The sequence below is a fragment of the Fusarium oxysporum genome, genomic scaffold (assembly GCF_000149955.1).
Source record: "Fusarium oxysporum f. sp. lycopersici 4287 supercont2.48 genomic scaffold, whole genome shotgun sequence".
Lineage (NCBI taxonomy): Eukaryota > Fungi > Ascomycota > Sordariomycetes > Hypocreales > Nectriaceae > Fusarium > Fusarium oxysporum.
In genome coordinates, this window is record NW_017264850.1 from 39,182 (window position 1) to 66,013 (window position 26,832).

General features: G+C 48.5%; 14 protein-coding genes across 14 annotated transcripts; 7 read left to right on the forward strand and 7 right to left on the reverse strand.

Moving 5' to 3' along the window:
* Window positions 1-158: 158 nt before the first annotated feature.
* Window positions 159-2,114, reverse strand: FOXG_17353 (uncharacterized protein; the record flags this gene model as incomplete). The annotated part of the gene is made up of 1 exon (XM_018397358.1): window positions 159-2,114. The coding sequence occupies one exon, from the start codon at window positions 2,112-2,114 to the stop codon at window positions 159-161; it is 1,956 nt and encodes a 651-aa protein (XP_018258332.1).
* A 408-nt stretch (window positions 2,115-2,522) lies between these two features.
* On the forward strand, window positions 2,523-4,447 carry FOXG_22793 (uncharacterized protein; the record flags this gene model as incomplete). Its single annotated transcript, XM_018403207.1, has 5 exons — window positions 2,523-2,556; window positions 2,627-2,890; window positions 2,959-3,223; window positions 3,264-3,288; window positions 3,341-4,447. 5 exons carry the CDS (start codon window positions 2,523-2,525, stop codon window positions 4,445-4,447), a joined length of 1,695 nt encoding a protein of 564 aa, XP_018258333.1.
* Window positions 4,448-4,998: 551 nt separating this feature from the next.
* Window positions 4,999-6,095, forward strand: FOXG_17356 (uncharacterized protein; the record flags this gene model as incomplete). Its single annotated transcript, XM_018397359.1, has 5 exons — window positions 4,999-5,032; window positions 5,099-5,150; window positions 5,207-5,559; window positions 5,612-5,681; window positions 5,732-6,095. 5 exons carry the CDS (start codon window positions 4,999-5,001, stop codon window positions 6,093-6,095), a joined length of 873 nt encoding a protein of 290 aa, XP_018258334.1.
* Window positions 6,096-6,643: 548 nt separating this feature from the next.
* FOXG_17357 (uncharacterized protein) lies at window positions 6,644-8,808 on the forward strand (the record flags this gene model as incomplete). The annotated part of the gene is made up of 1 exon (XM_018397360.1): window positions 6,644-8,808. The coding sequence occupies one exon, from the start codon at window positions 6,644-6,646 to the stop codon at window positions 8,729-8,731; it is 2,088 nt and encodes a 695-aa protein (XP_018258335.1). The 3' UTR covers window positions 8,732-8,808.
* A 524-nt stretch (window positions 8,809-9,332) lies between these two features.
* Window positions 9,333-10,504, forward strand: FOXG_17358 (uncharacterized protein; the record flags this gene model as incomplete). The annotated part of the gene is made up of 2 exons (XM_018397361.1): window positions 9,333-9,757; window positions 9,811-10,504. The coding sequence occupies 2 exons, from the start codon at window positions 9,333-9,335 to the stop codon at window positions 10,502-10,504; spliced, it is 1,119 nt and encodes a 372-aa protein (XP_018258336.1).
* Window positions 10,505-10,772: 268 nt separating this feature from the next.
* FOXG_17359 (uncharacterized protein) lies at window positions 10,773-11,888 on the reverse strand (the record flags this gene model as incomplete). Its single annotated transcript, XM_018397362.1, has 1 exon — window positions 10,773-11,888. One exon carries the CDS (start codon window positions 11,886-11,888, stop codon window positions 10,773-10,775), a length of 1,116 nt encoding a protein of 371 aa, XP_018258337.1.
* A 579-nt stretch (window positions 11,889-12,467) lies between these two features.
* FOXG_17360 (uncharacterized protein) lies at window positions 12,468-13,922 on the reverse strand (the record flags this gene model as incomplete). Its single annotated transcript, XM_018397363.1, has 3 exons — window positions 12,468-13,006; window positions 13,072-13,358; window positions 13,426-13,922. 3 exons carry the CDS (start codon window positions 13,920-13,922, stop codon window positions 12,468-12,470), a joined length of 1,323 nt encoding a protein of 440 aa, XP_018258338.1.
* Window positions 13,923-14,526: 604 nt separating this feature from the next.
* Window positions 14,527-15,931, forward strand: FOXG_17361 (uncharacterized protein; the record flags this gene model as incomplete). The annotated part of the gene is made up of 5 exons (XM_018397364.1): window positions 14,527-14,696; window positions 14,763-14,937; window positions 14,990-15,066; window positions 15,133-15,334; window positions 15,416-15,931. The coding sequence occupies 5 exons, from the start codon at window positions 14,527-14,529 to the stop codon at window positions 15,929-15,931; spliced, it is 1,140 nt and encodes a 379-aa protein (XP_018258339.1).
* A 405-nt stretch (window positions 15,932-16,336) lies between these two features.
* On the forward strand, window positions 16,337-17,302 carry FOXG_17362 (uncharacterized protein; the record flags this gene model as incomplete). The annotated part of the gene is made up of 1 exon (XM_018397365.1): window positions 16,337-17,302. The coding sequence occupies one exon, from the start codon at window positions 16,337-16,339 to the stop codon at window positions 17,300-17,302; it is 966 nt and encodes a 321-aa protein (XP_018258340.1).
* Window positions 17,303-17,535: 233 nt separating this feature from the next.
* FOXG_17363 (uncharacterized protein) lies at window positions 17,536-18,005 on the reverse strand (the record flags this gene model as incomplete). The annotated part of the gene is made up of 3 exons (XM_018397366.1): window positions 17,536-17,750; window positions 17,818-17,863; window positions 17,994-18,005. The coding sequence occupies 3 exons, from the start codon at window positions 18,003-18,005 to the stop codon at window positions 17,536-17,538; spliced, it is 273 nt and encodes a 90-aa protein (XP_018258341.1).
* A 32-nt stretch (window positions 18,006-18,037) lies between these two features.
* FOXG_22794 (uncharacterized protein) lies at window positions 18,038-18,781 on the reverse strand (the record flags this gene model as incomplete). The annotated part of the gene is made up of 1 exon (XM_018403208.1): window positions 18,038-18,781. The coding sequence occupies one exon, from the start codon at window positions 18,779-18,781 to the stop codon at window positions 18,038-18,040; it is 744 nt and encodes a 247-aa protein (XP_018258342.1).
* Window positions 18,782-19,166: 385 nt separating this feature from the next.
* Window positions 19,167-20,385, forward strand: FOXG_17364 (uncharacterized protein; the record flags this gene model as incomplete). The annotated part of the gene is made up of 2 exons (XM_018397367.1): window positions 19,167-19,218; window positions 19,301-20,385. 2 exons carry the CDS (start codon window positions 19,167-19,169, stop codon window positions 20,383-20,385), a joined length of 1,137 nt encoding a protein of 378 aa, XP_018258343.1.
* Window positions 20,386-20,447: 62 nt separating this feature from the next.
* FOXG_17365 (uncharacterized protein) lies at window positions 20,448-23,027 on the reverse strand (the record flags this gene model as incomplete). Its single annotated transcript, XM_018397368.1, has 2 exons — window positions 20,448-22,477; window positions 22,538-23,027. The coding sequence occupies 2 exons, from the start codon at window positions 23,025-23,027 to the stop codon at window positions 20,448-20,450; spliced, it is 2,520 nt and encodes an 839-aa protein (XP_018258344.1).
* Window positions 23,028-23,887: 860 nt separating this feature from the next.
* FOXG_22795 (uncharacterized protein) lies at window positions 23,888-26,134 on the reverse strand (the record flags this gene model as incomplete). Its single annotated transcript, XM_018403209.1, has 4 exons — window positions 23,888-24,416; window positions 24,479-24,681; window positions 24,887-25,324; window positions 25,517-26,134. 4 exons carry the CDS (start codon window positions 26,132-26,134, stop codon window positions 23,888-23,890), a joined length of 1,788 nt encoding a protein of 595 aa, XP_018258345.1.
* Window positions 26,135-26,832: the final 698 nt, after the last annotated feature.

The following is a 26,832-nucleotide window of genomic DNA, read 5'->3' on the forward strand; positions in this document are numbered from 1 at the left end:
AAAACGCTGCGGAACTGTTCTACACAGTAGGTGCACGATCATATTACAAAATCGATTAGCCATCTACATGTGACTTCTGGCCTCTATTTTAGTTGTAGTAGTAGCAGGTTTGTATCAATGCCATGACCATTCAATTACTTAGTTGCTAATCTGGGATTCTACCTGAACTCAAAATCGTCAAAGTTAGGCTTCATTACCATACTGTGGTAATCATACGTAAACCACGGAGCATTGACACTCTGCCTGCCAAAGCGGTTAACATAATATCCACTCCCTTCCATTTCCCAGATGAGCTCCTTGGCCTTCTCATCAAGCTTCGCATTATACTCATCGAAGACGTCTTTGCGACACTCAATCGACTTCTTCCCGTTCTCGATCAGATGAACAATGGAGCTGGCTACATAACGAGACCAGATCTCTCCCCACGAGTAGAACCCTCCTGAGCGCGGTTGGTGGTTAGGACCGTAAAGGGAGAAGAAGTTGGGGAAACCGGGCATTGTGAGACCAAGATATGAGCGAGGACCATCCTTACTCCAAAGATCCTCCAGAGTGGTTTCATCTCGACCGATATACTTGCAAGGCCAGAAGTAGTCTGATACTTTGAACCCGGTTCCAAGGATTACCACATCAAACTCGTGTTCTTCGCCACTCGCAGAGACTATTCCATTTTCTGTAAACTTATCGATATCCTCAGCAACAAGTTTCACATTGTCGCGACGAAGCATATCGTAAAAGCCATTGTCTACCACAAGCCGACGGACCAATGGAGGATAATCAGGGAGAATCTTCTCCAACAGACCCGGTATTCCCTCGGACTTAGACTTGATGTACTCGGTAAGATTCTTGCGGGCAAGGTCATTTCTCTCATTGACGATACCTCCCTTGGCTCTCCATTCTTGATCATGGGTCTGCATGTACTGTAGTTGTTGAGATGCGACGTGGGCGGAATAACAGAACCAGTTCCAGTAATATGGCATCTTGTTGAAGATGAAGCGTACCTCGTCGTCTATCTTGGCACCGTAGCCGTCCATGTGCATGATCCAGTTTGGCGTACGCTGAAAGACAGTGAACTCTTTGGCCTCGGAAGCGACTCTGGACGCAAGTTGGGTACCAGTTGAACCAGTGCCAATAAGAGCCACTCGTTTGTTGCGATAATCCACGCTATGATCCCACTTCGCCGTGTGAAAGACTGGTCCCTTGAAGTCCTTCAGGCCAGGAAAGTCTGGCAGGTTTGGTGTGGCAAAGAGACCGCTACCACTAACAATAGCATTGCATTTGATGTTCTCAACCTCGCCGTTCGAATTCCTAACTGTGAGGTCCCACTTGCTTGTGTCTTCGTCCCAGACCGCCCTGATAACCTCACGATTGAAGTGGAAGTGATCCTTGACCTTGTACTTTTCCGCGACGTACTCGAGGTATCCTCGTGTCTCTCCTGCTCTCGCAAAGTATTCTGACCACGGGTAGTTCTTGAGAAACTTGAACTGGAAGAGATAGCTTGAAGTATCGACCCTTGCATCTGGGTATGTGTTCAAGAGCCATGTGCCGCCGATGCCTTGTTGACGCTCGAGAACCTCAAAGTTGAGACCAAGGTTCTTGAACTGAACCGCGGCAGCGAGACCGCTTATACCAGCCCCAATGACGACAATCTGAAAGTCTGCGATAGCCTCAGCCGAAGGCTTTTTGTCGCTCCACTTGGCGTTCCTGGGAAACTCTTCAAAGGCCAGTTCCTCGTAGTTGTAGTTGAACTCGACATCTTGGATTGATTCGTCTCCAAAAATATCCAATAGCTTTCTGGTCTCTTCCTTTGAAGGGGGAGGTGGAACAGCATCGTCAGATTTGCGCTGCGATAGATAGTTGAATGCAATCTCTTTGAGAAGTGGTGCGTCTTCATCGGATAGAACGTGAGAAAACATGGCGCCTCCACGGATGGCGCGACGGCAAGTGCTCATCTTGGCCAGTCGGGGATCGCCTGTGACCTGTAGCAAAGCAAGTCGAAGGGCATTTAGATTAGATTTGTCGATAGCCTTGCGAATAAAGTCATCATCGACTGGCTTGTTGCCGTTGAGTTTCCCGTTGACAAGCCGGGTATCGTGGGCAACGGCATCTCTGGCCATTTCGACTACCGCCGTAGACATATAATTGATGGGGTGAAGTCAGGAAGATTATCCGGTGATGTTATCCTGGTCTCGAGCTTGTTTCGAGATAGAAATACGTTACACCTTGAGGTAATCGCAATACTTGGTATAACTGAAGCCCAACTCAATGATATATATCTAGCATTAGGATTGATCTTAATATCTTTCTTACTGACGAGATCTTATAATTCATCCCTTCATACTCAATTATTGTAAAGTCAGTTCCGAGGCCCGAGGCTAATCCTATTCTCAACGGATAGAGACGTATGAATAACGACTGAAAGAGCAAAAAAAAAAAACGACATCACGTAACGACAAAACACGAACAATCCTATAGCCAAGCATAACCTTGGTGGTCCAGACCTCATCGCATAAGCAAGAAGCAAGATGCTTCTCCGATCTCAATACCCAGACATTGAGTGTAAGCCAAAGTTGCAATTACTCTGTGCACTTCTCCAAAAATCGTAGCTAACGCGGCTGGACCAAAATAGGCCCGACAGACTTGACCGTATGGGAGTGGGCCTTTGAAGACAAGAGATACTCCCCCTTATTCAAGAACCCGCCTGGCGAAATCGCAGGATTCACAGACGCCGTAACGGGCGAGCGTCTAGACTTTGGACAGGTGAAAGAGCATGCAACGTACACATCGTCAGCTCTGGTCCACGAGCTGGGCATGAAGGTGGGAGATACTGTCTCACTCTTCGGACATAACCGAATATGGTATCCGGTAACTATGTTTGCTGTGTTAAGAGTTGGTATGTGATTCTATCTCTAATATGTCCTGGCTATTTGTATCGGTTGCAGAAATTAACCCGAGTTCTAGGTGGCAGGATTAACGGTGCATCCCCATCTTACACTATTGGCGAAATGGTGAATGCTCTCAAAACAGCTGGGACCAAGTATATAATGACCGTGGCGAGCTCCATCAAGATGGCGAGCGCAGCTGCTAAGGGAGTTGGTATCCCTTCTGAGAGAATACTGTTAATGGATGGGGACCTCGAGGGTTACACGTCGATTCAACAGCTCTCAGTAATTGGAAGGAATTACGGTCTTGATAGACAAGTCCCATACTACTCGATCCCGGCCCGGTCAGACAAATGACGTCTGTGGCTATCTGAATTTCAGTAGTGGGACAACTGGGCTTCCAAAAGCTGTAAGCCATCGATCTCTCTATGACTTATGGGGTGGCTTACAGATCTAACCAGGTCATGCTTTCTCACAAGAACATCATCGCCCAATGCCTTCAGCTCGCAGATGTTGCAGGCCCCAAGAAGAAGCGTTTCCTCGCTTGCTTACCACTATTTCACAGTGCGATGCCATTTATGCCAACGTATCCCGATACAGCTAACAGTGGGGTAGTCAGCGGTCTTGTGAGATTCCTCCACTGGCCAATTGCTAGTAACGACGAGTGCGTAATGCTGCCGCAATTCACCATGGAGAACGTACTCGAGGCCATCGTGAGATATCAGATAACTGATTTAACTCTGGTACCTGCCATTGTAATCAGGCTTATCAACGATCCCATCGTCGACAAATACGACCTGACAAGTGTAAAGGTAATTGCCTGCGGCGCCGCTCCCGTGGGGACTGAGGTTATTCAACGACTTCACGACAAGATGCCATGGACTGGATTTAGACAGAGCTATGGGATGACGGAATCGTGCTGCTGCTTAAGCACTCATCCACCCGAGTTTTACGACTACAAATATGGCAACAATGCTGGAAAGTTGTTGGCTTCCACTGTCGTGAAAATCGTTGATGTGGACACGGGTAAAGAGCTTGGACCAAATGAGACGGGAGAGATCCTCGCCAAGGGCCCGCAAATCGCCATGGGCTATCTGAATAACGCCAAGGAAACGGCCGAGACATTCGGTGCCGATGGATTTCTGCGTACAGGGGATATTGGAAAGATTGACAGCCAAGGGTTTATTCACATCATCGACCGAATAAAGGAGATGATCAAAGTCAAAGGCCAACAAGTCGCTCCAGCTGATTTGGAGCAAGTCCTTCTAGGCCATCCATACGTGGCAGACTGTGCCATCTTGGGGATACCTGACGCTTACAGCAGCGAGATGCCAAAGGCCTTCATCGTTTTAAAGAGCCATGTCGCGCCGAATGTTGCGGTCGGGCATGAACTTATGCAGTATGTTAAAGAGAGACGTGTGCGGTACAAATGGGTCAAGGAGGTTGAGTTTGTGTCTGAGATCCCGAAAGGTCCAAGTGGTAAGATCTTGAGACGGTTACTGCGAAACACTGATGGAAAGATTTCGGGACGAGTGGTGGTCAAGGATGTTTCCCCTGCTAGACTTTAGCGGCAAAGGGGCATTGCTTGTTCCCCTATTAGTCTCCCATTTTCCGGCAAATAGTTAAGCCGAGCCCGCGATGTCCCTTTTTTCAGTCGGCAATTAACTACGGGTCAATCTATAGATAGATTCACGTCATGAGATGGCCCACATATTGTAATTACACTTAGTGTAACCAGCCCAACATGGTCCTTTGCTTCCAGTCTGTTCCTGTCAACGTGACGAATTCGGCATCAACCTGTTAAAAACATGCATCTGTATATTTTCAAGAGACGAAGTATTCCGAAATGGTTACTCACATATTGCCTACGTATAAGCACAGCGAGAAAGTTATTTACCGAGGCAAAAGGTCTTTGTTGAAATTGAAACGATTTAGCCTACCCTATCCTCGCGAGCCTCGGTAAATATCACGTCCAAACCAACGACATATGTAATTAATTTATGACCTTACTCTGTATACTCAACATGATAAAATTTACCAGAATCAAATTCTTGTAGACTGAGAGATCATTTCTTGACAAAAAACAGCTATCTTGGATCAACTTTTGACAAACACGACAATGTCATACATCGGAGAGGCGGCTTATATTACGGGTATGTAACTGCAAACAACGGAAGCGCGTAAGGAAAGACTACCCTCTACTAACATTTTGTGCTCAGGCGGTGCCAGCGGAATCGCCAAATTTCTCGCTGCAACGCTCGTTAGTAAGGGGTGATTACCTGCAAGCCAATCCCAGCCCAGTCATGTTGCTAATTTCACCGCCACAGCATGAAAGTTGTGATAGCCGATCGTAATCTTGAAGGCGCCGAGGAAGCCTGCGAAGAGTTCAATAAAGGAGCTCAAGTAGCGTGGGCTGTTCAGGCCGATGTTGGTGACTGGGAGTCTCAGAAGCAAGCCTTTGAGGTCGCTGTGGAGAAGCTTGGCAGGGTGGATTATGTTTTCCCCATTGCAGGGATAACAGAACGACCCTGGAACGCGAAGCAACCGAGTGGGTCTGGGTTTGTTAAGCCAAATCTGTTTGTCTTGGACGTAAATGCTACTGGGGCTCTGTATACTTGCTCTCTTGCAATTCAACAGTTCAGAACCCAGGAGCCTGGAAAGTACGGCTTCCGTGGAAAGAGTAAGCTTCACCTATACTAGAATTCTGAGAGGAATCTGACATGAATATGTAGTTGTTGTTGTATCCTCAGCTTGCGGTTTCTACTGCATTCCCAGCTTACCTATCTACACCGCGGCGAAACAGTAAGGCCAACAAAAAATTGACTTGGGAAAGAGAATGCTGACCCCAGCAGTGCGATGGTGGGATTTGTACGGACACATGGAAAGCTCCTACCAGAAGAAGCTATCACGCTTAACGCAATTTGTCCTACGATTGTCAAAACTGGCATTTCAACTGGCGACTTTTATGACAAAGCCGACGCGAAGGGCCTCCTGATTACAGTTGAAAGTTTGGTGAAGGCCTTTGAGAATTTGCTGGGAGACTGTGAAACATCTGGTGAAGCTATTGAGATTTTACCAGGCGATGACGGGTCTAAGATAAAGGAGCGGTCGGAGTACAGTAACGAGAAGTGCAAAGTGAGTTGTGAGATGGTTGAGGAAAGAACATATAATGCATTCAAAGCTTTAGAACTCAAGGCCAACGAGCCAAGGTCCTAAGATAGACGTATAATTTTAGTTTACCTGCTGGATTGACTTTATTTTGTTTCTAAATCTTTTCGAGAAATTCGTCACGGCTTTCCATTTTTTCTTTCATATAAACGAACTAAATTACATCTTGGAACAATGTTGCCATTGAGAGTATCGATTGACCTGTCTAAGTCTTAGTTGGCAGCCCAGGCGTATGAACCAGGACTGTCGCGTAAATGATGCTCCTACCCGAATCATAGGTAGAGGTTGGTTCCATCCTATGAAGCCGTAACGTAATTCAGCCATATTGTCACGCTGTACTCTTCAGTGCGAATCTTTACTGCTCTGACGTATCCCGTGAAGCAGGGCTGGAACCACAGAGGGTCGTTTAGCATCGAAACCCAGACTCGGCCCGAGGCACGGCACCAACACCTGTAAAACCATGCAACGATACGGATGTTACAGTAGCGATCTGATTATATACAAGACCAATAAATGCTTGATAGAATAAAACCTATGGTCAATACAAACATTGTCGTTAAGCAGCCCACGGAAGAAAGATATTAGGATCAGCAATCATGCCTCAAACAAACACCAAGGACTATGATGATGAAGCCATCCGCCCACCGCATTCTGATACCAGAATTGGCTGGGCTGGGGTGCCGCTGTCCCAAACCTGTGGATACTACGGTCACATCAAGCGCGCAGTCCTACCAACAAACTCAGAACTTGGCTTCACGCCAGACTACGGGTCTGTTGATGCTGCCAAAGTCGCTGAGGAATTCATTCACGTCTTCGCCAAGGCGGTAGAGGCACAGGATGTAGATGCTATTCTTTCAGCCGTCCACGAGAATGGCTACTGGAAAGACGTCGAACTTCTCACATGGGATATCAGAACTCTGCAGGGCCATGACAAAATTGGCACCATGCTGACAGAACGACTTTCCAAGACTGCAATCACGAATATTCGACTAAACCCTCATGTTCCTGCAACGGTGGAAACACTTGGTCCAGATCTCTCATTTATTCTTCTTCATTTCGAATTCGACTTCGCTCATGGCACTGGCGTCGGCGTTGCCCGTCTTAGCCCGTTCAAGGCCAAGACAGGCACAGCCACTGATCTGGCTGATGCCAAATCATGGATGATCTACAGCGTTGGCACCGCCATAGAGACAGTTCATGGTTGGGATGCAGAGTACGGAGACAAGGAAAGGTACCAGGCCGGCAAGTACCATGATCCTTTAGGTAAAAGCCGGACCTACCAACAGATAAGGGATGATGAAGCGGCTGGCAAAGAGGGATTTCAGCCAACAGTGGTCATCATAGGCGCTGGACACACCGGCCTATCTATGGCGGCTCGCTGTAAAGTCCTGGGAATACCACATCTCATCATAGAAAAGGGCGATGGCCCCGGCTGCAGCTGGGCAAGTCGTTATGCGTCGTTGTCTTTGCACGGCCCAACATTCACCAACCATCTACCATATTTGCCATTTCCGCACTGGTTCCCTGTGTTTCTACCCGCTCAGCAGTTGGCGAAGTTCTTGAAGAACTACGCAAACATCATGGACTTGAATATCTGGGCAAACTCAACCCTTGACGGAAAGACTGCCGTGTACGACGAGGACGAGGGCAAGTGGACTTTGACAGTCACACGCCAAGATGGAACGAAGCATATTCTCCACCCCCGACATCTGATGATCGCTACGGGTATTTCCGGAACTCTGCCAAACATCCCCGAGGTGCCCGGCGTGAACGACTTTCGCCAGAACGGGGGGATAATCACTCATTCATCACACCATCGCACGGACCCTGAATGGAAAGGAAAGCGAGCCATCGTTGTAGGCGCCGCAACATCCGGCCATGACATCTCGTTCGAGCTGACCGAGAATGGCTGCGATGTCACTATGATCCAAAGAAGCGCAACACATGTCATGTCCGTGGAGAAGAGTGTCCGACACCTCTGGAAGAGCCGCGAGAAGACGGGCAGACGAGAAGGTCAAGATATCGACATCCTCGACCAAGCCAACTTTCTGAAGCACTCTTACCCAGTGGAGTACGAAGTAATGCCACGGGGACAGAAGATAGCGCGGGAAATCGACGCGGATCTGCTACAGTCGCTAAGAGATGTTGGATATCGTCTCCACGATGGCTACCACGGCGGTGGCGCATACTCAATGTTTCCGTTTGACCAAGGTGGCTTCTACTGGGATACAGGATGCTGCAAGCTCATTGCTGATGGAAAGATCAAGCTGGTGCACTCCGAAATCGAGCATTTCACAACAGACGGTGTGAAGTACAAGGACGGCTCATCCCAAAAGGCCGACGTTGTGGTGTTTGCAACAGGATACATGAACTCCAAGAGCGCAATTCAAGCTCTTCTAGGCGAAGAAATGGCTAAGAAATGTCACGAGCGCTGGGAAAAAGGAAATGCCTTCTTTCTCGGACCAGAAGGTGATTCCATCATCAACTACTGCCCTCTCCCTCAGAAAGGTTTGTATGCCATGTTTCATCAGTTTGCCTTTTGTCGTTTCCACTCGGCGCGACTCGCTCTTCGCATCAAGGCGGAGGAGTTGGGGATTGATGTCACGCCGTATGGGAATAAGCCGCTTGGACCTCCTAGCACGGCAGCTGGACAACAGCCACGGCCCGAGGGCGTCTCGCTCTGAGGCACGTCGTCTTTGCATGTTGGCGGGGGTAGATGGAAACGAAGAGAGGGTAGCTCTTATTCCCAACAGTACTTGCAGGATATTAGAAATATACTTCATAACTATGCACTCATAGTTCTCTCGAATATAGAAGCTTTTAATCCTCACATTTACATTTACTAAAGAAGATTGGCGCTCCTTGTGAAATAATGAGAGCCTCAGTTTAAGTATAGGCTGAACTATGTCCTGAGAAATAAAAAAGTCAATAAACTAAAATCGTGCAAGTCTAAGATGTCTCTGTATAGTTATTTCAAGTTTGTGAACTTATAAACGTGAATCGCTAACTGTTACCTGCTTCTTGGTGTTTTTTTTTATTTACCCTTGATAGCCTCGGGTTTTGCACTGTTCTGAATCCAACGCTAACCAAGAAACCGATAAATCCACAATCGTGATGTAATCTTTTGTCGTATCAGGTTAAAGCCAGGGCAAGGAAGAAAATCTTATAATAATCCAATGTTTATATCAATTAGTAAACTAATACAGTCTATAATTCATCAGACCGCACTTGCTGTTATCGACATCTGTTCCTGTTATCAAGAGTCACAAATAACATACCATCAACATGTCTGCATACGGTCCTGATGACAGTGGAAGCAGAGAGCACCAAAATAGCAGATCTCACATCGAGGATGTTGTTTCGCTACGCTCCTTGAAGGAAGATGATTGCTTCACAAACAGAGGCCGTTTGAACTGTCCACCATGGGCTCGTGGCGTGTACGGAGGTCAAATCATGGCCCAGGCATTATTGGCTGGATATGAGACCGTGACAGCCGAGTTCATGGTGCACAGCATTCACTGCCACTTCCTGAAGGCGGCTCAGCCTCAGACTTCCGTTGTTTACCGCGTGGAGCGAGTACGCGATACGAGAAGCTTTGCTACGCGCATGATTCGAGCTACACAAGAGGATGAACTTGTATTTTATGCAACGGCGAGCTTCGCAAAGAACCATACGTCGCAGAAGAGCAAGAGTCTTCTTCAGCATTCTGTGTCTTTCCCTCAAGGGCAGAAGCTTCCCTCGCGTCCACTTGTTTTCGATGCAGACTCCGCATGCCCATGCTCTCTCCCAACATGAACACAAGCGCTTGCTCATTGATGGAGCTTGGATTGGTGATGAAGAAGTATGCGAGAGTTAGATGGAAAAGAGAGACAACTGTTATAACAGTTAGAGGACGTATCGCAAGCTCACCACTACGATCTGCCAAAAGTGAACATGAGTTCTCATGCAGTAGCCAAAGCTTGAGGAACATGTTGGAGAATACGGCTGATGTCGACAATGACGATCATGATAGCAATCATCACGCCCACGCCGCGGCATTGCTTTACATGTCAGACAACTATTTTCTAGCCACCACTTTCAGAGCCCATGACGCCTCTCGGTTCTCCAACCCGACATCAGACTACTCTGACTCATCCACCATAGGGCATCGGTCAAAAGGCACTGAAGGAGTCATTGACGCATTGGCATTAGAGGAGCTAGAGGACAATCAGGGAGCGCCTAAAGATGGAGGACAGGTGACTATGGCGGCTTCCATGGATCATACTGTGTACTTCCACAACCTGCATCAACTACGAGCTGATAATTGGATGCTCGTTGAGATGGAAAGTCCTTGGGCGGATGATGAAAGAGGATTGGTGATTTCGCGTACCTGGAGCCACGATGGAACATTGCTTGCCACGTGCTTTCAGGAAGGCGTTGTTAGGCTGGCACAGCCTTCTCGTTCGAGTAGATTATGAATAATAGGTCTATCTTATCGAATGTACAAGGCACTTCAATCTACTACTTGTGACTGGCTACAGAGACCTTACTTGGAAGCTATTCCGTAACTCAGACAAGATCAAGGTGCTGCTTGCACAATGAAGGTCTGCTATTATCGGCCGTGTTTCTGTCCAACAAAGTGCTCAGAAAGTAATTATCATTCGCTCGTCAACTAAGTGACTTGAGTAACTATATAAATGGTGAACAGGAATCTGCTGATGTCAAGAAGAGGCACAACTAGCTAATTTAATAACCAAGTCGGCCTAGGCCGTTGCCTGTGAATTCGGCAAAGAAAATAGCATCTTCATGCTGGTTGTTGAGATCGCATGGACCGCTCAAGCTCGTCGGAGTCAAGTACTCGACCAGTTTCTTTGTCTTGGGATCGTATTGCCCAACACGATTGCCCAAAAAGACCAGATTTCCCTCCACAAAGTAGACCTTGCCATCAGTGCCTACTCTAATAGGTCCAGGCAGAGACAAAGCAGCAGATGAGCCAATGCTCAAGGGATTGCCAACAAAGGTAGCGTTCCCAGCCGCCCGAATATCATTGATGAATATCTCCGTCACCTTTCCTGTCTTGACATCGATGGTTCCAAAGTTTCCGCCAAGGGTGCCTGTCCACCAAATCAGACCATCGTCATCTGTGGCGACACCCTGGACCAGAGATAGAGGTGTAGGAATCGTGTATTCCTTGATCTCTTTGGTGTGAACGTCAATTGTGCCCACTCGATTGCCGACGATCTCTGAGAAAACCATGGTAGAACCTGGACCTGGCTGAATGATGAGCGGGACCGAGAGTGGATTCGGTAATGGAAAGAGGCTGTATTCAAAGGTGTCAATGTCGATGCGACCAATGGCATTAAGACCAGCAGCAGTGAACCAGGCCCCACGATCACGATTCCCCGACACATCGATCGTGACGCGAATACCAACAGGAAGATTATCCACGGCAGCGATATTGGTCCAAGGAAACGGGTACTCCGTCATGCTCCCGTCCTTGGGATCCAAACGCACCATAGCGTTCCCGGCTACTTCGGAGAACCAAAGATAGCCATCTGGCATAAACTCCATCCCGCTCGGGAGCCCGACTGGGTTTTTGAGGGGGAACTTCTTCTTCTCTCCGCTTGTGACGTTGACTCTCAGAATGGCGTTTCCCGCGATGAGTTCCACCCAAGCGATGTCGAGCTGGTCAGGATGGAACTCGGTCTCACAGGGCGTTGAGAGAAGTGGTGCTCTGGCGTACTCAACGATGCCGTTGGCGCGTTTCAGCATCTGAGGTCCATAACTAGCGTGCTCGGCTTGAATAGCCATGGCCGTAGCCAAAGGCAGGACTGGCAGGACGGAAGTAAAGAAGGTCTTCATGATGTAGACGGCGAGGCAGTAACGAATATTGAGAATCGCAAACAGTCGGTGTCAGTCGGTGAGTAGAAGTGCCGTGAGAGTAACAAGTTAGAGTCGTATTGGATATGGGCCATTCTTTATAGTTCAACCTCAGGTACGCAAGGCCTGGTTTAAACTTCTCTACCCCGCAATGCCAGGCTAGACCTCACCATGATCTTTCATATCATAATCCGATACCCGAGGGGACATTTATCTCTCCTCGGCGACAGACAATTCTATTCCATATGTGGCTTAGTCTAAGCAGGGAGACATAACACTTGACGACCTACATGGACGTGCCTGACCCAGAAATCCGGGGTGCATGAAGGATCCTTGCAGTAGTGGATATTTCTCCACATTGAGAACCCAAAGCAGACAAGTGCTAAGTTACAGGGTATCTCGCTCATATTCATCTCATCAAGTTTCTGCCAGTCTCTCCTCTATAAATTTAGGTCCTCTCTGTATCTCTATTGATAATAAAACTCGGATAAATAAATAACTTGCTTTCATCTATTTTCAAATAATGTTCTACGGCTTTATTGCCAGTCCATATGCCTCCCCTCACAAATTCGCAACAGCTCGAATTCTGTCAGCCGTTTCCCCGAGAGCAAAGTCGTTTCTGTGTTTCTTGCTCCTGACTCTTTCGGCATCATTGGAAGTTATCCCTCGGGCTTCAACCGCTGGATTATAACCGAGCCAGCTATGTTTAGCCACCTCACCATCGCTAATCTTGATGTTTGCTTGTCCATCGGCGCGCTTATACACGTTAACAACCACCGCGCCTCCGAGGCCAAGATTGTGCTGCAGCGCGACGCGTGTTTCACTACAAAGTCGCGTATTGGCCCACCCGCGTAGCTGCCAGGTCAGCTCAGCACATTGAGCCAATCCCGTAGCTCCAATTGGATGGCCTTTTGAGATCAGACCGCCAGATGGATTGATCACCATCTTGCCCCCAAATGTAATATCTCCTCTTCGGACCATCTCATGCGCCTTTCCTGGCTCGCAGAAGCCGAGGGCATCTAGGAGTAGCATCTCGTTTGCGGAGAAGCAGTCGTGCAATTCGCATACCCGGATATCATTCGCTGCCACGCCCGCTTCAGCTAAAGCTGCTTTTGGCGGCCCTTTTGTGACATGTCATACCCGACGAGCTCCATTGCACTATTACCAAATGTCTTGGGGGAGTCGGTGCAAAACGCCTGCCCAGCCATTAAAATGGCCTGTCCTTTGAGATGTGGCCGGGTAGCGAGGAACCTTTCCGACACAATGACTGCAGCTGCGGCCCCGTCGCTGGTTGGGCTGCATTGCAGCTTCGTCAGAGGCGAGTAGATGGTAGGTGAGTCCTGAATCTCCTTGAGGCTGTATTTCTGCTGGAACTGGGCGTAGGGGTTGCGCTGCGAGTGCTCATGCGAAACGCGAGCAATTTCTGCAAAGTCCTCTTTCTTTGCCCCATATCTGGTACAAATCTTGTTAGCTGTAATCTACAAAAACAGAAAAACATGGGTGGTTTGATCTGACTTACTTTGTCATGTATTCTCGGCCTGCGTTTGCAAAATACTGCACCGTCAGAGGAGAGTTTGAAGGCTCAGCCAACTCTCGCATCTTGGCGGCAAAGCGACCACTTGAACTGGGTCTATCACTCCAGACGCTCTTGAGACTTCCGGGATTCATCTTCTCGAATCCCACCACGAGCACGCAATCGGCCTTGCCGCTCTGAACAAGCGTACGAGCCAGATACAGGCCGACAGATCCCGTAGCGCATGCATTGCCCGTGTTGACGATGGGAATGGATGACATGCCAAACTGGTAAAATACGCGCTGTCCCGAGGTTGAGTCTCCATAGGCAAAACAGGCCACGCCATGCTCAACGTCGTCGTAGTTGATCTGGGCGTCTAGCATGGCTTTAATGCCGGCTTCGTAGCCTAAGTCTGGATACTGGCGGAGACCACGGGGCTTGATAAACTTCGTCATGCCAACACCAAGGACATAAGCCTTGCTCGATCGTGTTTCGCTTGCCATGGCTTCGTCGTGTCGCGAGGGTGGCGTGGAAAGAATAATGTGATATCGATGGTTTGATGTAAAAGCTATGTTTCATTCATACATGGAATCGTGTCCTTGAACCTATACAAAAGGGCTTGATTCAAGTTCAGTCTCTGATTTTGAATCCATCAATTTTTGAATTCATGAATATATTCTTTCTACAGCGTTCAGAAGGATAATTTGCCAATATGAATTGTGTGTAGTGGGGCGTCTCACACCTAGGGGCCGAGGTGACGTGCTGTAGATATACTCAGAACTCCTCGGTTTATGACTACATACCTGGCAATCATCAGTATTCGTGGCAGTATATGGTCTCATAGCGCTGGGAGTGGCCTGAGAATTCCATCGAATACGGAATACGCACTGGACGAATAATATGATGTCCGAGTCCAACCTCGGCTATATGAGGTACGGCCAGCTCGAGATCAATTCACCAGTCAAGACTTTGGTGATGATTTGTGACATACAATCCTAATCCAACGTACATCATTGATTGCCATAAAATCGATAGGTTTCGAGATCTGCGCTGATACGAGAGCGCTTCCTGTTCATCTGACTTCCTTGATCTCGACTTAGGGCCATTATGGGGTCACATCAAGATACTGAGGCTCGTAGCCGTCATGATCTCGATGACGAGGCTCTGGGAAGCCATTTACTCTCATCACAAGAAATGCCCAATCTAAAACTTCCAGTCACAACATCCAAGATTGGATATGGCCAAAGCAATCCCACTTACTACCTGGATGACGCTGCGTGAGTACCTGAATGGTGAACCTTTACGTCAGATATCTTAATCTGCGTCTAACTAATAGAGCACAGCGGAGTAAGATACATCTTGAGAAAGAAGCCTGTTGGGAAGGCCATCAGCCCGGTTGCCCACCAGGTAGATCGTGAGTTCAGAGTATTGAAAGCTTTGGGATCCATTGAAGGGTTTCCAGTTCCCAGGGTGTTCACATTGTGCAATGACAGCTCTATTATTGGCACCCCATTCTACGTTAGTTTAATAAATCTGAATGTTTATTCTTCATGCTAACTTGGATATTCAGGTCATGGAATTCGTCAAAGGGAGAATCATCACGGATACGGACATGGAAGAGCTTTCTCCAGATGAAAGACGGCAGGCGTATGTCTCGGTGCCACTAATAGAATATGTGACTTGAAATTCAGCTAACGATGTTGTTGCTTGTAGATGGTTCTCCGCTATCGAGACTCTGGCTTGGCTTCATTCACTGGATCCAGACATGATTGGACTTGAGGGTTACGGCAAGAAGACGGGATTCTATGCTCGACACTGCTCCACGTGGAGTCGCATTGAGTTGCAGCAAGCTGCTGTCAAGCATGTTAAGACTGGAAAACCTTTGGGTCGAGCTCATAAGAGGTATGACGAAGTGGTAAGATATGTGCGAGAGAACGTACCGTCAGATCGACACGCGATTGTCCACGGAGACTTCAAATTCGATAACTTGGTATAGTCCCTCTTCCACCTTCGTAAAGCAGACGAATTGCTAACAGCTTCCTGCCAAAAGGTCCTTCACCCAACTGAGCCAAGAGTTATTGCTATTCTCGACTGGGAACTGTCCACCATCGGCCATCCACTTATGGACCTCGTCTTCTGCATAAGTCCTTTCTTCTCTGACTATACCAAGAGTGGAAAATCGTCCCTGTCACTCCAGGACTCCCCATACAAGCTAGAACATCGAGCAAGGTCGGGTATTCCTGAGCCAGATGAACTTCTGGCCCGCTATGCGGAGATTGTGGGGTTCGACATGCGCCAAGATAACCGAGGTAAAGACTGGGATACCGCGATAATCTTTCACTACCTTCGAGGAGCAACTATAGCTCATGGAATCCAAGCAAGATCTATTAGTGGACAGTCCAGTAGTAGCTTCAGTCATCTCTATTTCTCAAAGACTAGGCAGGCGATTGAAGCAGCTCTGCGCCGTATTGAATCCCTGAAGGATCAGCAAACATCAGAAAGCAAGCTTTAGACTTTTGAAACCCCTTTCTAATTTCGATACTACATTTAAAAAAGGCTTAAATACCTGAAACTGCTTGAAAATTAATGGTAATAAGGCTGGATAAACTGAAACAAGTGATGGTGAGCCTATCTACTGTAAAGTCTAGAATCACCTCGGCAACCCCACGCTAACATTTCAACAAAATGGCGCACAGTCGTAACTACAGAATGACGTTCAAGAGTATACTACAAGATATGTATCTCTACGGTTCCGAACTTTCTAATTATGATAAATAGATAGAGAACAGCACATACTAATTATTGAGATTGCCTCAACAACCCGTCTCATATCTCCACGAAATAGATGTAGTTACCTCACTAAACAGCATCTCATTTCTTTCAAATTCAAGAAAAAACGACCGCTGCATAATAATCAATGCCTCTTCAATACGACCCCGAGTTTTGGTCTGTGTTGGAGCCGCTCGTTCCAGTACTGTTCAAGCGAGAGCCGCTTTCCCTGGATAATATCAAGGCTGGGCGGGAGGCACGAGAAGCTGGCATGAGGGCACTCTTTGACAGGTTGGACATCTGTCCAGAAGTGGAACAAAGATCGTTTGAAGTGAAAGCTACTGATGGTTACATCATATCGATTCTCGCTCTCACCCCAACAGTTTCTCGGTCCGACCCTGGACCCTGCCTACTACACTTCCATGGAGGAGGCATGATATTAGGGTCCGCAGAGATTCAAGCAAGGCCACTAGCACAATTGGTCAGCGCAACATCAGTGCCTGTGTTCAGCGTCAACTACCGGCTGGCGCCGGAGTTCAAGGGAACCATTCCTGTTCAGGACGGCTACGCGGCTCTACTTTGGCTGAACAGTAAAGCGAAGGAGTTCAGTGTCGACCCGAGCAGAATCGCGGTGTTAGGAGAGAGCGCAGGTGGTGGTGTTGCCGCTGGTGTTGCATTGATGGCTCGAGATAAGGGATTGAAGCCGCGCCTAGCTAAGCAGATCCTCCTGTATCCCATGATAGACGACCGAAATATGGTTGCCAACGAAGCGATGGAGCCTCTTGCATTTTGGAAGACTGCAGACAACGCAACGGCCTGGACTGCGCTCCTCGGAGATCAAGCAGGCCAACCGGAAGCTCCCATCTCGTACTACTCGGCTCCTGCTCGAGCTCCGAGTCTAGCTGATCTTCCGCCAACATATATCGAAGTTGGAGGTCTTGATATATTTCTGCAAGAGAATGTCAATTATGCCACTAGACTGCTGGCCGAAAATATCCCTACCGAGTTGCATGTGTATCCAGGTTTGCCTCATGGCTTCGAGATGATCGCACCAAACATTACCGCTGCAAAGAAGGCCAATGAAAATCGCCATAGAGCTATAATGGGTATCTGAACCTCTGATGTTAGAAAATTGATAGTGTTTGAGTTTGATCTTAGGCCACACAAATTGGGGTGCAGTCAGGTGGCAATAGAGAAACAACGACGAGATAGTGTGATAGGCCTGTCTTCCTTGCAAGGGGATATTTGATGCAATTGAGTAACTCATTCTGGTATCAGTAGGTCTACTCGTATAAAGGGTTGACGTCCGTCAACAGTGTATACATCTCTTCTTTCCAGTCCGTAAAATCAAAAGTCGAAAGCGTCAAGAACCTCGTGATCGTCCATCATTGTACATATGCGTCCAATAAAACATAGACATGCCTCTTCCGTCTGCATGTCAGGCAGGTTCTCAGAAGGTGTAAGAGTAAGCGTCCAATAAGCCAGTACACCGAGTGACTGTCTCCGCAGCTCAAGCCATGCTTCCTCAACACTAACACTAGGGCCTCCGTGCTTTCTGAGCTCTGACACATACATCTCAACCATTTTCATGCTCCCACTGACGGCGCTTCTCTGCACTTACAGCCGTACCCAGGACGTATGCGAGGTCACGAGACCAGTGTCCTCTTGCAACTGTCTGGCCAGTCTGTCAGGCCCATATGTCCATCAGGTGTTATATACCAGTTGCCTTGAGGAGAACAATCATGTCAGCGTCTATAGCAACAGGGGGTAGGCCTCGGTCTATAACTTGGGTCGGAGTCACATACCGAGATGAACATCTCCATGAACCACCGTCGCTGGGAGCGCAGCATTACGCTCTACTGACTTGAGCGTACAAGGCCCAAATTTCATTCTGCCTCGCAAATAGTCGTGGGGGAATTACCGACTTTGCAGCCCTGAATCCGTTGACGCACATGGTCTCGAGGCCAACTTCGATCAAGTTACTGATCCGGTCTTTATAGATGAGCAACCGTTCGAAATCGGGATGTTGAGACTGATAGTACTGGCTATGTAACTTTGCCAACATCTGAACCTGCTCGGCGAACTGAGCTTTGGTTAAGCCTGTCTTGTAGTTGCAGAATGTGGTCTCTTGGCCCATATCTTTTAAGATCACAATGGCGGCCCATGATTTTGGATCATAGCCAGCAAAATATGCCCACGGCGCCTCAATGTTGAGCTGAGGTCGTATGTGATTATAGAAGCAGACCTCGCTGTAGGTACCTCCCGCGGCCAAGACGATGCGATTCTCTGCAGAATGAGCTGCCTTGCAGAAAACTGAAGTTGGGAGCTTGTGTGCTCCAAAGCCTTCCCATTCGATTTCGATACGACGTCGATTTGCAGATCCATCATCTTTTGGACCTAAACTGAAGCTCTTGATAGTTGATCTAAAAACATCTCGGGCCAAAGTGGCGGTCAGCCATTCTTTAGTGATAGCTTCATATGAGACAGGGATATCTCCATATTCTCTTGGGACTGGAGGATTGAGCTCCTCCTCTTTGCAACTTCGTCGAACATGCTCGACGATATCCTTTCGCAGTGATCCAATTTGTGACATCTGTCTGGCCTTCTAGTGTTGAGGTAGGTCTCTCAATGATCAAACGTCTCTCAATGATGTTGGCTTAGAAACCATGCAAGTTTATATGGCCTATCCTCCTCGGCAACCTTCCCACTGTCATGGTTTCAGGCTGGGTGCCCTCGGGCTCTCGCCCGTGTTCCTACATGCTGAGCCAGTCGGTTAGGTTTGACAAGGATTACGGTTAATGCAACTCGCTCTTCACCATTGACATGCCGATCTTATAATTATACTTGTTTTGGAATGGGATATGGCTAAGAAAAGCCACACCAAAAAGAACAGACATAATAACATTGTGTACCGGCACAAAGTCAAGGCCTTTGTTCACTCGCAAGTAATTAAATATATCGCTCTTCGTATGATATCCATGTCACCTCTTACAGGCCTGCGAGTCGTGGAGCTTGCAGGTCTCGCCCCAGGTAGGTTTGGCCGTCGAGTCTAATCCCATCCCAAGTATAACGATCCCTGCAATTAAGTCTGACTTGATATGTGATTTGTTAGGTCCCTTCTGTGGGCAGCTTCTCTCTTCATATGGTACCTCGGTTCTCCGAGTCGATCGCGCAGGTGTCTACGAAAACCAGGACATTCTGACATCCTACAAGTCATCTATTGTCTTAGACCTCAAGAACAGACATTGTATCCGCCTCCTCAAAGGCCTTCTCGATAAGGCTGATATCCTGATTGACCCTTTTCGACCTGGCGTTCTCGAAAGACTGGGCTTATGCCCCAGTTCTGTTCTTCTCGTCTCAAACCCACGTTTGATCGTGGTGCGTATTACTGGTTTTCGCCGCGATGGTCCATATAAGGATATGGCCGGGCATGATATCAACTACCTGGCTGTCTCTGGTGTGTTGAGTAAGCTTGGAAGTAGCGGACTACCACCATCGGCGCCTGGTAACCTCCTCGCAGACTATGCAGGGGGAGGTTTGGTTGCCTTTGCAGGTGTTCTCATGGCCCTTTATCATCGAAGCTCGACAGGCAAGGGCCAGGTAGTCGAAGCGAGTATGGTAGATGGCGTCTCATACATAGGAACCATACCGCGACTGAGGTCCGACGAGCCTGCTTGGAACGGCGGAAAGGGAACCAACCTGTTAGATGGAGGTTGCCCTTACTACCAATGTTATGAATGTAAAGATGAAGGACGGTACATATCTGTTGGCGCACTGGAGCCTCAGTTCTTTGAGAACCTTCTCCAAGGCCTGGGATTGACAAGCGACAACATTTTAAGCCCGGGTCTGCGGCGCGAGGACAAGCGTTCGTGGCCACGGATGCAAGAGGTATTTGTCAAAACGTTCAAGGAGAAGACACGCGAGGAATGGGAGCACATATTTGACGGTTTGAACGCATGCGTTGCCCCTGTTATCGAGGACAAGGAGATGGAAGAGGCGGGTTACGAACAGCGACCAATAGTAAACCTGACTGCCACGCCGGCGAGACCGGTAGACACACAGTGGAAAGGCAAGCGGCTGAGTCCGGGTCACGGCGCAGAGGAGACATTGAAGACGTGGATGAACTGGGAGCATGGTGAAGACTATGCGATTGATCAAGGAGTATATCTGTTGCGTCCAGTGGATTCTAAACTTTAACTCAGGTTCATTTCCAGAGCCACGTCGGCACAAGCCAATAGTATCAACGAAGGAAAACTATATCATATAAAGTTCGATAAGTTCACAGTCATTAGACTGTCTGCATCGCCTTCAGTGTTGAGAAGAGTTGGCAACAGTGTCTCAACATCGCACCAAGACCCTGGGAATGGCGACCCGGCCAAAAGATCACTCATGTCGGTAGTAGTCCAGCTTTCCATTACCATATTTGGAAATTCCATCGGTACTCGTGGCTGTTGGGCCACTGTAACTGTCCGACTGCTATCGTCTTGACCTAAGCCCGGCTCCTCTGCCGCAGAGTCTTGGTTCCAGTTGCCCGAGGTGCTCGGGCTCGGATACATGCAACTTGCCGCAACGGTGTTAGGTCCCATATCTAGCCGAGGCTTATACGCCGCGTTTTCGCGTTCTCCAAACTTGCTTCCCCCGGTCGGTAAAGTCCAGGGAACGTGAAGACCAGTGTTCTTTAGTATCGAGTTGAGAAATTGCATGGCGTAGTCCGCAGATGTATACATCTCTTGTAGCTGCTGAAGGACGTTTACGCACTGGTAGAGGCGTCCGAGACTGAGACTCCGGGCTTCCTCGTCGTCTGAGCATGTGTTGAAGAGATGGACAAGAGTGACAGCGAGATAGGCTGGAACGGCAAGGGTCGGTAGGAAACGCAGTTGGTTATCCCGCTGTAGGTTGAAGGCCAATTTGGTCATCTCGACTGCTGTGTCCGTTACATTTCCCCTCGATACTGTGCTGCCATCATTTCTCGCACCATCGTTGTTGGAGCCGAAGCAGAAGACCTGCGGCCTATGGAGAGCACCCAATGCCGTTAGGTAGACCATTCGAAGCTGGGCCTGGTGAAGTCGCAATATCTCATCAGCATGTAGCTCGTCGGTCGTACTAGTAACAGGCGGCCGTGATCCGGTCTTGGCAGTGTAACGAGAGTGGATGTTCTGACTCTCAAGCCAACCTTTGAGCTCGGTACTGCGTTCAGAAAGTGATTTGGCTTGCTCTGGGGATCTATCGGGCCGCCCAGTCAATTGCTGACTGTACTCAACCCCTCCGAGGTAATTGCCCATAACCGTGTACAAGGTGTTGAGAGTACGTCCAATGTAGACGCATAGACTACTTAGTTCAATGCACATTATAGCCAGACTTTGTCTCTTTTCTGAATTTGGATATGTGGCCTTCAAGTCCTGGAACAATCTATCCAGGTTTGTCGATGGGGAGCTGAAGTCAAAGTCGTCTAAGGTGAGCGGCTTGACGTTGTAATCATCCTCTCTTAGACGCGGCGGATTCCGTAATCCAAGGGCCAGTAAACGGTCCCTCATCAAACAGCACCACCATAACCTTCGACGGAGCTTCTTCTCTTGTTGCGATATTTTCAGGTGTTCGGGATCTCGATGCAAGCCCCCAACTTGGGCATTTGTCAAGGCGATACCCATCCAATGCCACGTATCCTTGTCATCGTCTGGGCAATCATACCAGTGACTCAACAGCAGAAGAGACTGAATCAACGCCATGCGATCCGACTCATAATTTAAACTGTAGAGAATCCTGACACGGTCGTAAAAGTCTTTCCTAGCCGCTAGTCGTGAAGCATAACCTCTTGAATGCAGAGTCTTGAGGTCCACAAAAGTGACGCTGACAAAATTGACTGCTTGGAATAGCAGAAGGCTGATGGGGTTACGGCCGTTGTTGTGAAGGATAGCGCCAGCATATTCTTCGATATCGAGGATTGGCAAGAAGGAATGAACCACTGTGATGTAAACACGTAGCAGTTCATCTCTAAACTCTGGATCTGGAATCGACAAGCACAGTTTATGTGATAAATAGTACATATCTCTATTATCTAGGTGTTGAGGAGGGGGTCGGATGAAAGCTGGTAATGATGTTGTGATTCTTTCTGGCTGGGATGGTGCAAAAGGTCCACTGGAGGTTCTCATCTCTTCTACATAGTCGAATGGAGCGTCGAGGTTCACGCCTTGCATGGGCGCAGGCGGTTCTGTGTTTGACGGCTGGTCGTCATGGACCTGAACGTGGATTTCATCCATGGGCTCTCCGTCAGCGGGTTGCTGTTGCTGGTCTGGACACGGCAAGTCAGTTCACTGTTTAGAACCACGAAAGCACACACAATAGTACATACCGAATACAGAAATTTCGGTCGCATTGAGTGGTTGAGAACGAGACCGGGGGTCTTCATCCTCTGGCTCAATTTCTGCCTCAGCGTCGGGTTCATCGGGTTCAGATAACTCTTCTGGCTCAAGAGACTCCGGCACTGCAGCAGGTAGACATGAGGTCACAAATATCGGTGGGGGCGAACCAGAAGAGCGGTCGCGAGCAGCGGGCGGGTTCGAATTGCGGCGACGCTGGCAAGAGGCGGCGGTAGGTCTCCGACCCCGATTTGACTCTTTCAGAACGCAATTAATGCTGTCAAGTCGACAATTCGTGCAAGGAACACCTCCATCGGTGACGTCGCAACGAACTTTACGGTTTCGGCATGATAGACAGGCCTTGGATGAGCGTCTCTTCCACGGGCGCTGGCCATCGCAAGGGGCGCTTCGTTTTGCTGACGATGCTGTTGCCCGGTTGGACGGGTCACCGCTCGGCTGGGAAGAGGGAGGTTGCGAAGGCATCTATGCAACAGAGATAAAAGGATATAGGGGAGGACTGGCGATGATTCCAGGCAGAGTGACAGCCTTGTAAGGCGCTGGCAAGCGATCTTGGCTGGGTATCAGGAGTCTGGAGTAAAGTGGAGGTGAACAACCTGCGAGGGGGTTCCAGGGGCTGGATTCTCAAGGCACTCCCTATAACAGTATGATAATGCCAGAGATGATTGGGTAACACGCTGTGCTTGGACCTGGTCCTTGGAGCTGGTAAGCTAATTGCACTAATTTAGAGCGAACGCTCTGATACGCGGGGCCCCGCGTTCTAGCTTTAAGGGGTATAGCAACAGGCGCATCTTCCCCGCATCCACCACAGCTTTGAGCTTACTGTAGCTGCCGCTCCGACAGATAGGTCTGTGAGCCAGCAGTAATTCTTAATGTAAGCTATTGCTCATATTCAAGGTTAAGATGTTTATAAGTCTAATAAAATAGGTCTGTAGAAAGCACGCAATATGACAGATAGAAACAAGGATGTATTTTAGGAGGTTTAATACTAATAAAGTTATATTATTCCAAGTACCAGAACCAAGGATAGTTCGTCGATCCAACCTTTTCTGTCAATAGCCTGGTCCAGAACAGGGATCAAGCCAACCCCTCAATTCCCAATACAGACCCACGGTGCCAGTGGTTTTTAGTAGCCGAGGGCCGAGCACACAAACTAAGCTGGATGGTCATCTCTTGTCCACTCTTTATCGCCATGTGATGTCATTCAAACGCTCGAGACTCTGCTTGAGGATCAAACTACCGACACCTGTAGCTTGTAGCTAGCGCCGTTGGTCAAATGCCGTTCCGTAGGGCCCATCGAGCGGTATGTGATCTGCAAATGTGCATCAGAGCACTTCCTGGTCGTCGTCTGCGAAGTCTTCCATGGCTTCACTAAAGAAGACCGAGTTTAAATGTGAGTTCCCTCTAGTTGAAGAAGAATGCGAGTATGGTTCATCTTCGTGCCGACGATGTTCTCTAAGCCATTGCGGAAAGTCTTCTTCGGCCGGGCATCGACCGCGGGCAAGCGAGAATTCAACCGCCAAGGCGATGCGGAGATACATCCGTGGATCCTTCAAGAGCATGTCTGTCCAAATATCACTGCTCCAAGATTCTTCAATCAACGTGGCTGGTCGCACCACATGCTCATCAGCACCATGAGAAGAGGCAGTATAGGTCGGTAGCGGTACACTAATCTTGATATGCTCCACGATGCCTCGGATGTACTTTATGGTGCTTGTCGCGTTGTCGTAAAGATGATTGAATTGGTTCATGACATCGAGGTGCGCATCCAGATCCCGTTGTGTGTCACCGTCTGAATTCTGAATATGAGATTGTAATAAAAACCAGATAAATGGAGTTGCTGCAAAACTGATGCTGTGGAGGAAGTCTGATTAGCGCGGAGCCTTATCCAGCAAGGGTTATGTTGTTTGACTAACAAGGTCACTGGGAGGTATTGAACCAAACCCGAATCTTTGAGTTCTATCATGTTCTCTGTAATACTGCGCAAACAGCAGCCGAGACTTTTATGCGCAACAATTCTTGCATTTGGCGGATCGTCAAGCTGTTCTCCCTCGAGAAAATCCCTGCTGAGTAATGTGTGATTATAGAGTGATGCCTTTGCAGCGCTGTCATCAAGTACCTATTAGTCGTCTAGCACAATCACATGGTAGAAGCAGGGGAACAACTCACTGATAGTAAGTGCAAAGAACGTTGGAAAACAGTATTAGTGATTCATGAGCTCCAGTGATGAGGGTAGGTAATTTGAACATCGCATATGTCTTGTCATACCACTTATCCAGCCTCATGGTAAGATCCTCAATCTCGTCACGGCACAACTCACGTACCTTTGCCAAAGAAGGCGCGGGAGGTATTTCACTTAGTAGAGTGCCCAAATCACCAAGGGCTATAGCAATCTGCACTATGAGGCGTTTTACAATGCCGTCGTACACTCGAGATGTCCCAATTTCATGAGCAAAGTCTGCGGCTGACAGTTCCGGGCAGTTATATGCAGTGGGACTAAGGAGCGGTGACTGGCGAAGTGCCAAAGCCAGGATTCGATCGCGGAGAACACAGCACCACCATAGACGTTTGAGCAAAGCTCCCTCACGGGTGTCTTTTTTCTCCTGATACCGATGAGTATCTGCACTCTTAGCGTAGTGTGTAGCGATACTGAGCCAGTACAACGGCTTCTTATCCATGAAGCTTATCGTGCGGTATGTTAGCATTATAGCCCCCTGGGCCCTGTCTTGGTCGCCGAGGGTAGATTGAAGATCGAAGAGTGTCTAGCAAGCCGTCAATCGTACTATCGCAGCCATGAGGCTTGCTGGGGATGGGTACCGTAGCCCGCGAGTAGAACTCATCTTGAGCTTCTTTAACAGTATGAAAGCCAAGGCAGACCAGCGATTCTAGGGAGACATACTTGATTGAACACGAGTCAGTCAACAGCAAGATCCAGATGTTCGACATAGCCTTACCGGGCTGGATACAAAAAGCATCGCCTGCAGGACGAACAGAGAGACATATCCGTTGCTGTCAGCTTGCTCACTATATGACGCCCAAAATCTCTGTTCATCGAGTAGAGGAACAAGCGGATGGAAGTATAAGAAGTAATTATTCACGAACTCCTCAAGTATAGGCTTGGTGGGCACATGAAGACACCCTCGCTGTTCTAACAATCTAGCCACTTCTGAATCTACCTCCCGAGATGAAGGATGCTTGATGAAGTGATAGAACGGGAAGAGCATAAAACCTCCTGTGATCCAAGGGAACTTCTGTCTTCGTTTGGGCAGCCTGGCCTGGCAAGAGCTTGGAATGTTGTCGTCGCTCAACAGTTCGCGCTCAGCATGGGTCGACAGCCTGGGGGCAGGTCTCTTTGAGTTGGACCAGGTATCATCGCCTGGAGGTGTGGGTGGTTTGGTGCCATAATCAGTAAGAGGCACATTATGATCTGTCTCTGGAGTCGAATATGTATCTGTAACTGCAGCGGCGGGACACAGCGAGGGCAATATATGTTGATTCTCGTCAAGGTCAAGGTATTGAGATGGCGAAATGGGTCGGTAGGCTTCATCTGAAGATGCCTCTAGGTTTTTCATCACCGGGACTCTCGTCTCGTTCGGCCTTGTTCAATATGTTAGATGAGTAGCCTCCCAATATATCAACAAGGATCGACCTACGCGCCACGCCTCTTGGACTTAATAACGCACGTGTGACCGTCTAAGCGGCAGTTTCGACATGTCCCTCCGCTTTCGATCACGTTGCATCGTACTTTTCGCTTCCTGCATGGAAGACATGCTATCGACGCTCGCCGCCTTTTGACACCACGTGTAGTCATTTGAGGATTGGGGGGCTGATGTATGGTGCGGATCACAGTTGTCGTCTGCGCGCTGCTGAACGGGAAAGACATTAAATCGGGATTTGGCATGGTGTTAATATGATGAGAGTGATGTTGTGTTTGACTGCTTGGAATAAATATGGATGTAAGCAATGATGACACGTTTGGTTCGGAACGAAAACTATGAGTGAGGTAGGGACAATTGATAACAATTGCTAGATCGACGAGGCTGGGCATCATTGAATACGGTGAGCCGGTTCAGGTGTTATAACTCGTCTCTTCCCCCATGAACACCTTCCAGCCTCGTGGCAACTTGCGTTACTGGCAAAGTGGCCGAGGCAAGGCTTTCATTCGGGCAGAGCTATTTAATGCGGCTAACAACAACATCACGGAAACCAAGGTAATCATTTGCCCGCCAGGAGGAAGAATGTGGTGGAGACACGGAAACTAGGATGAAGA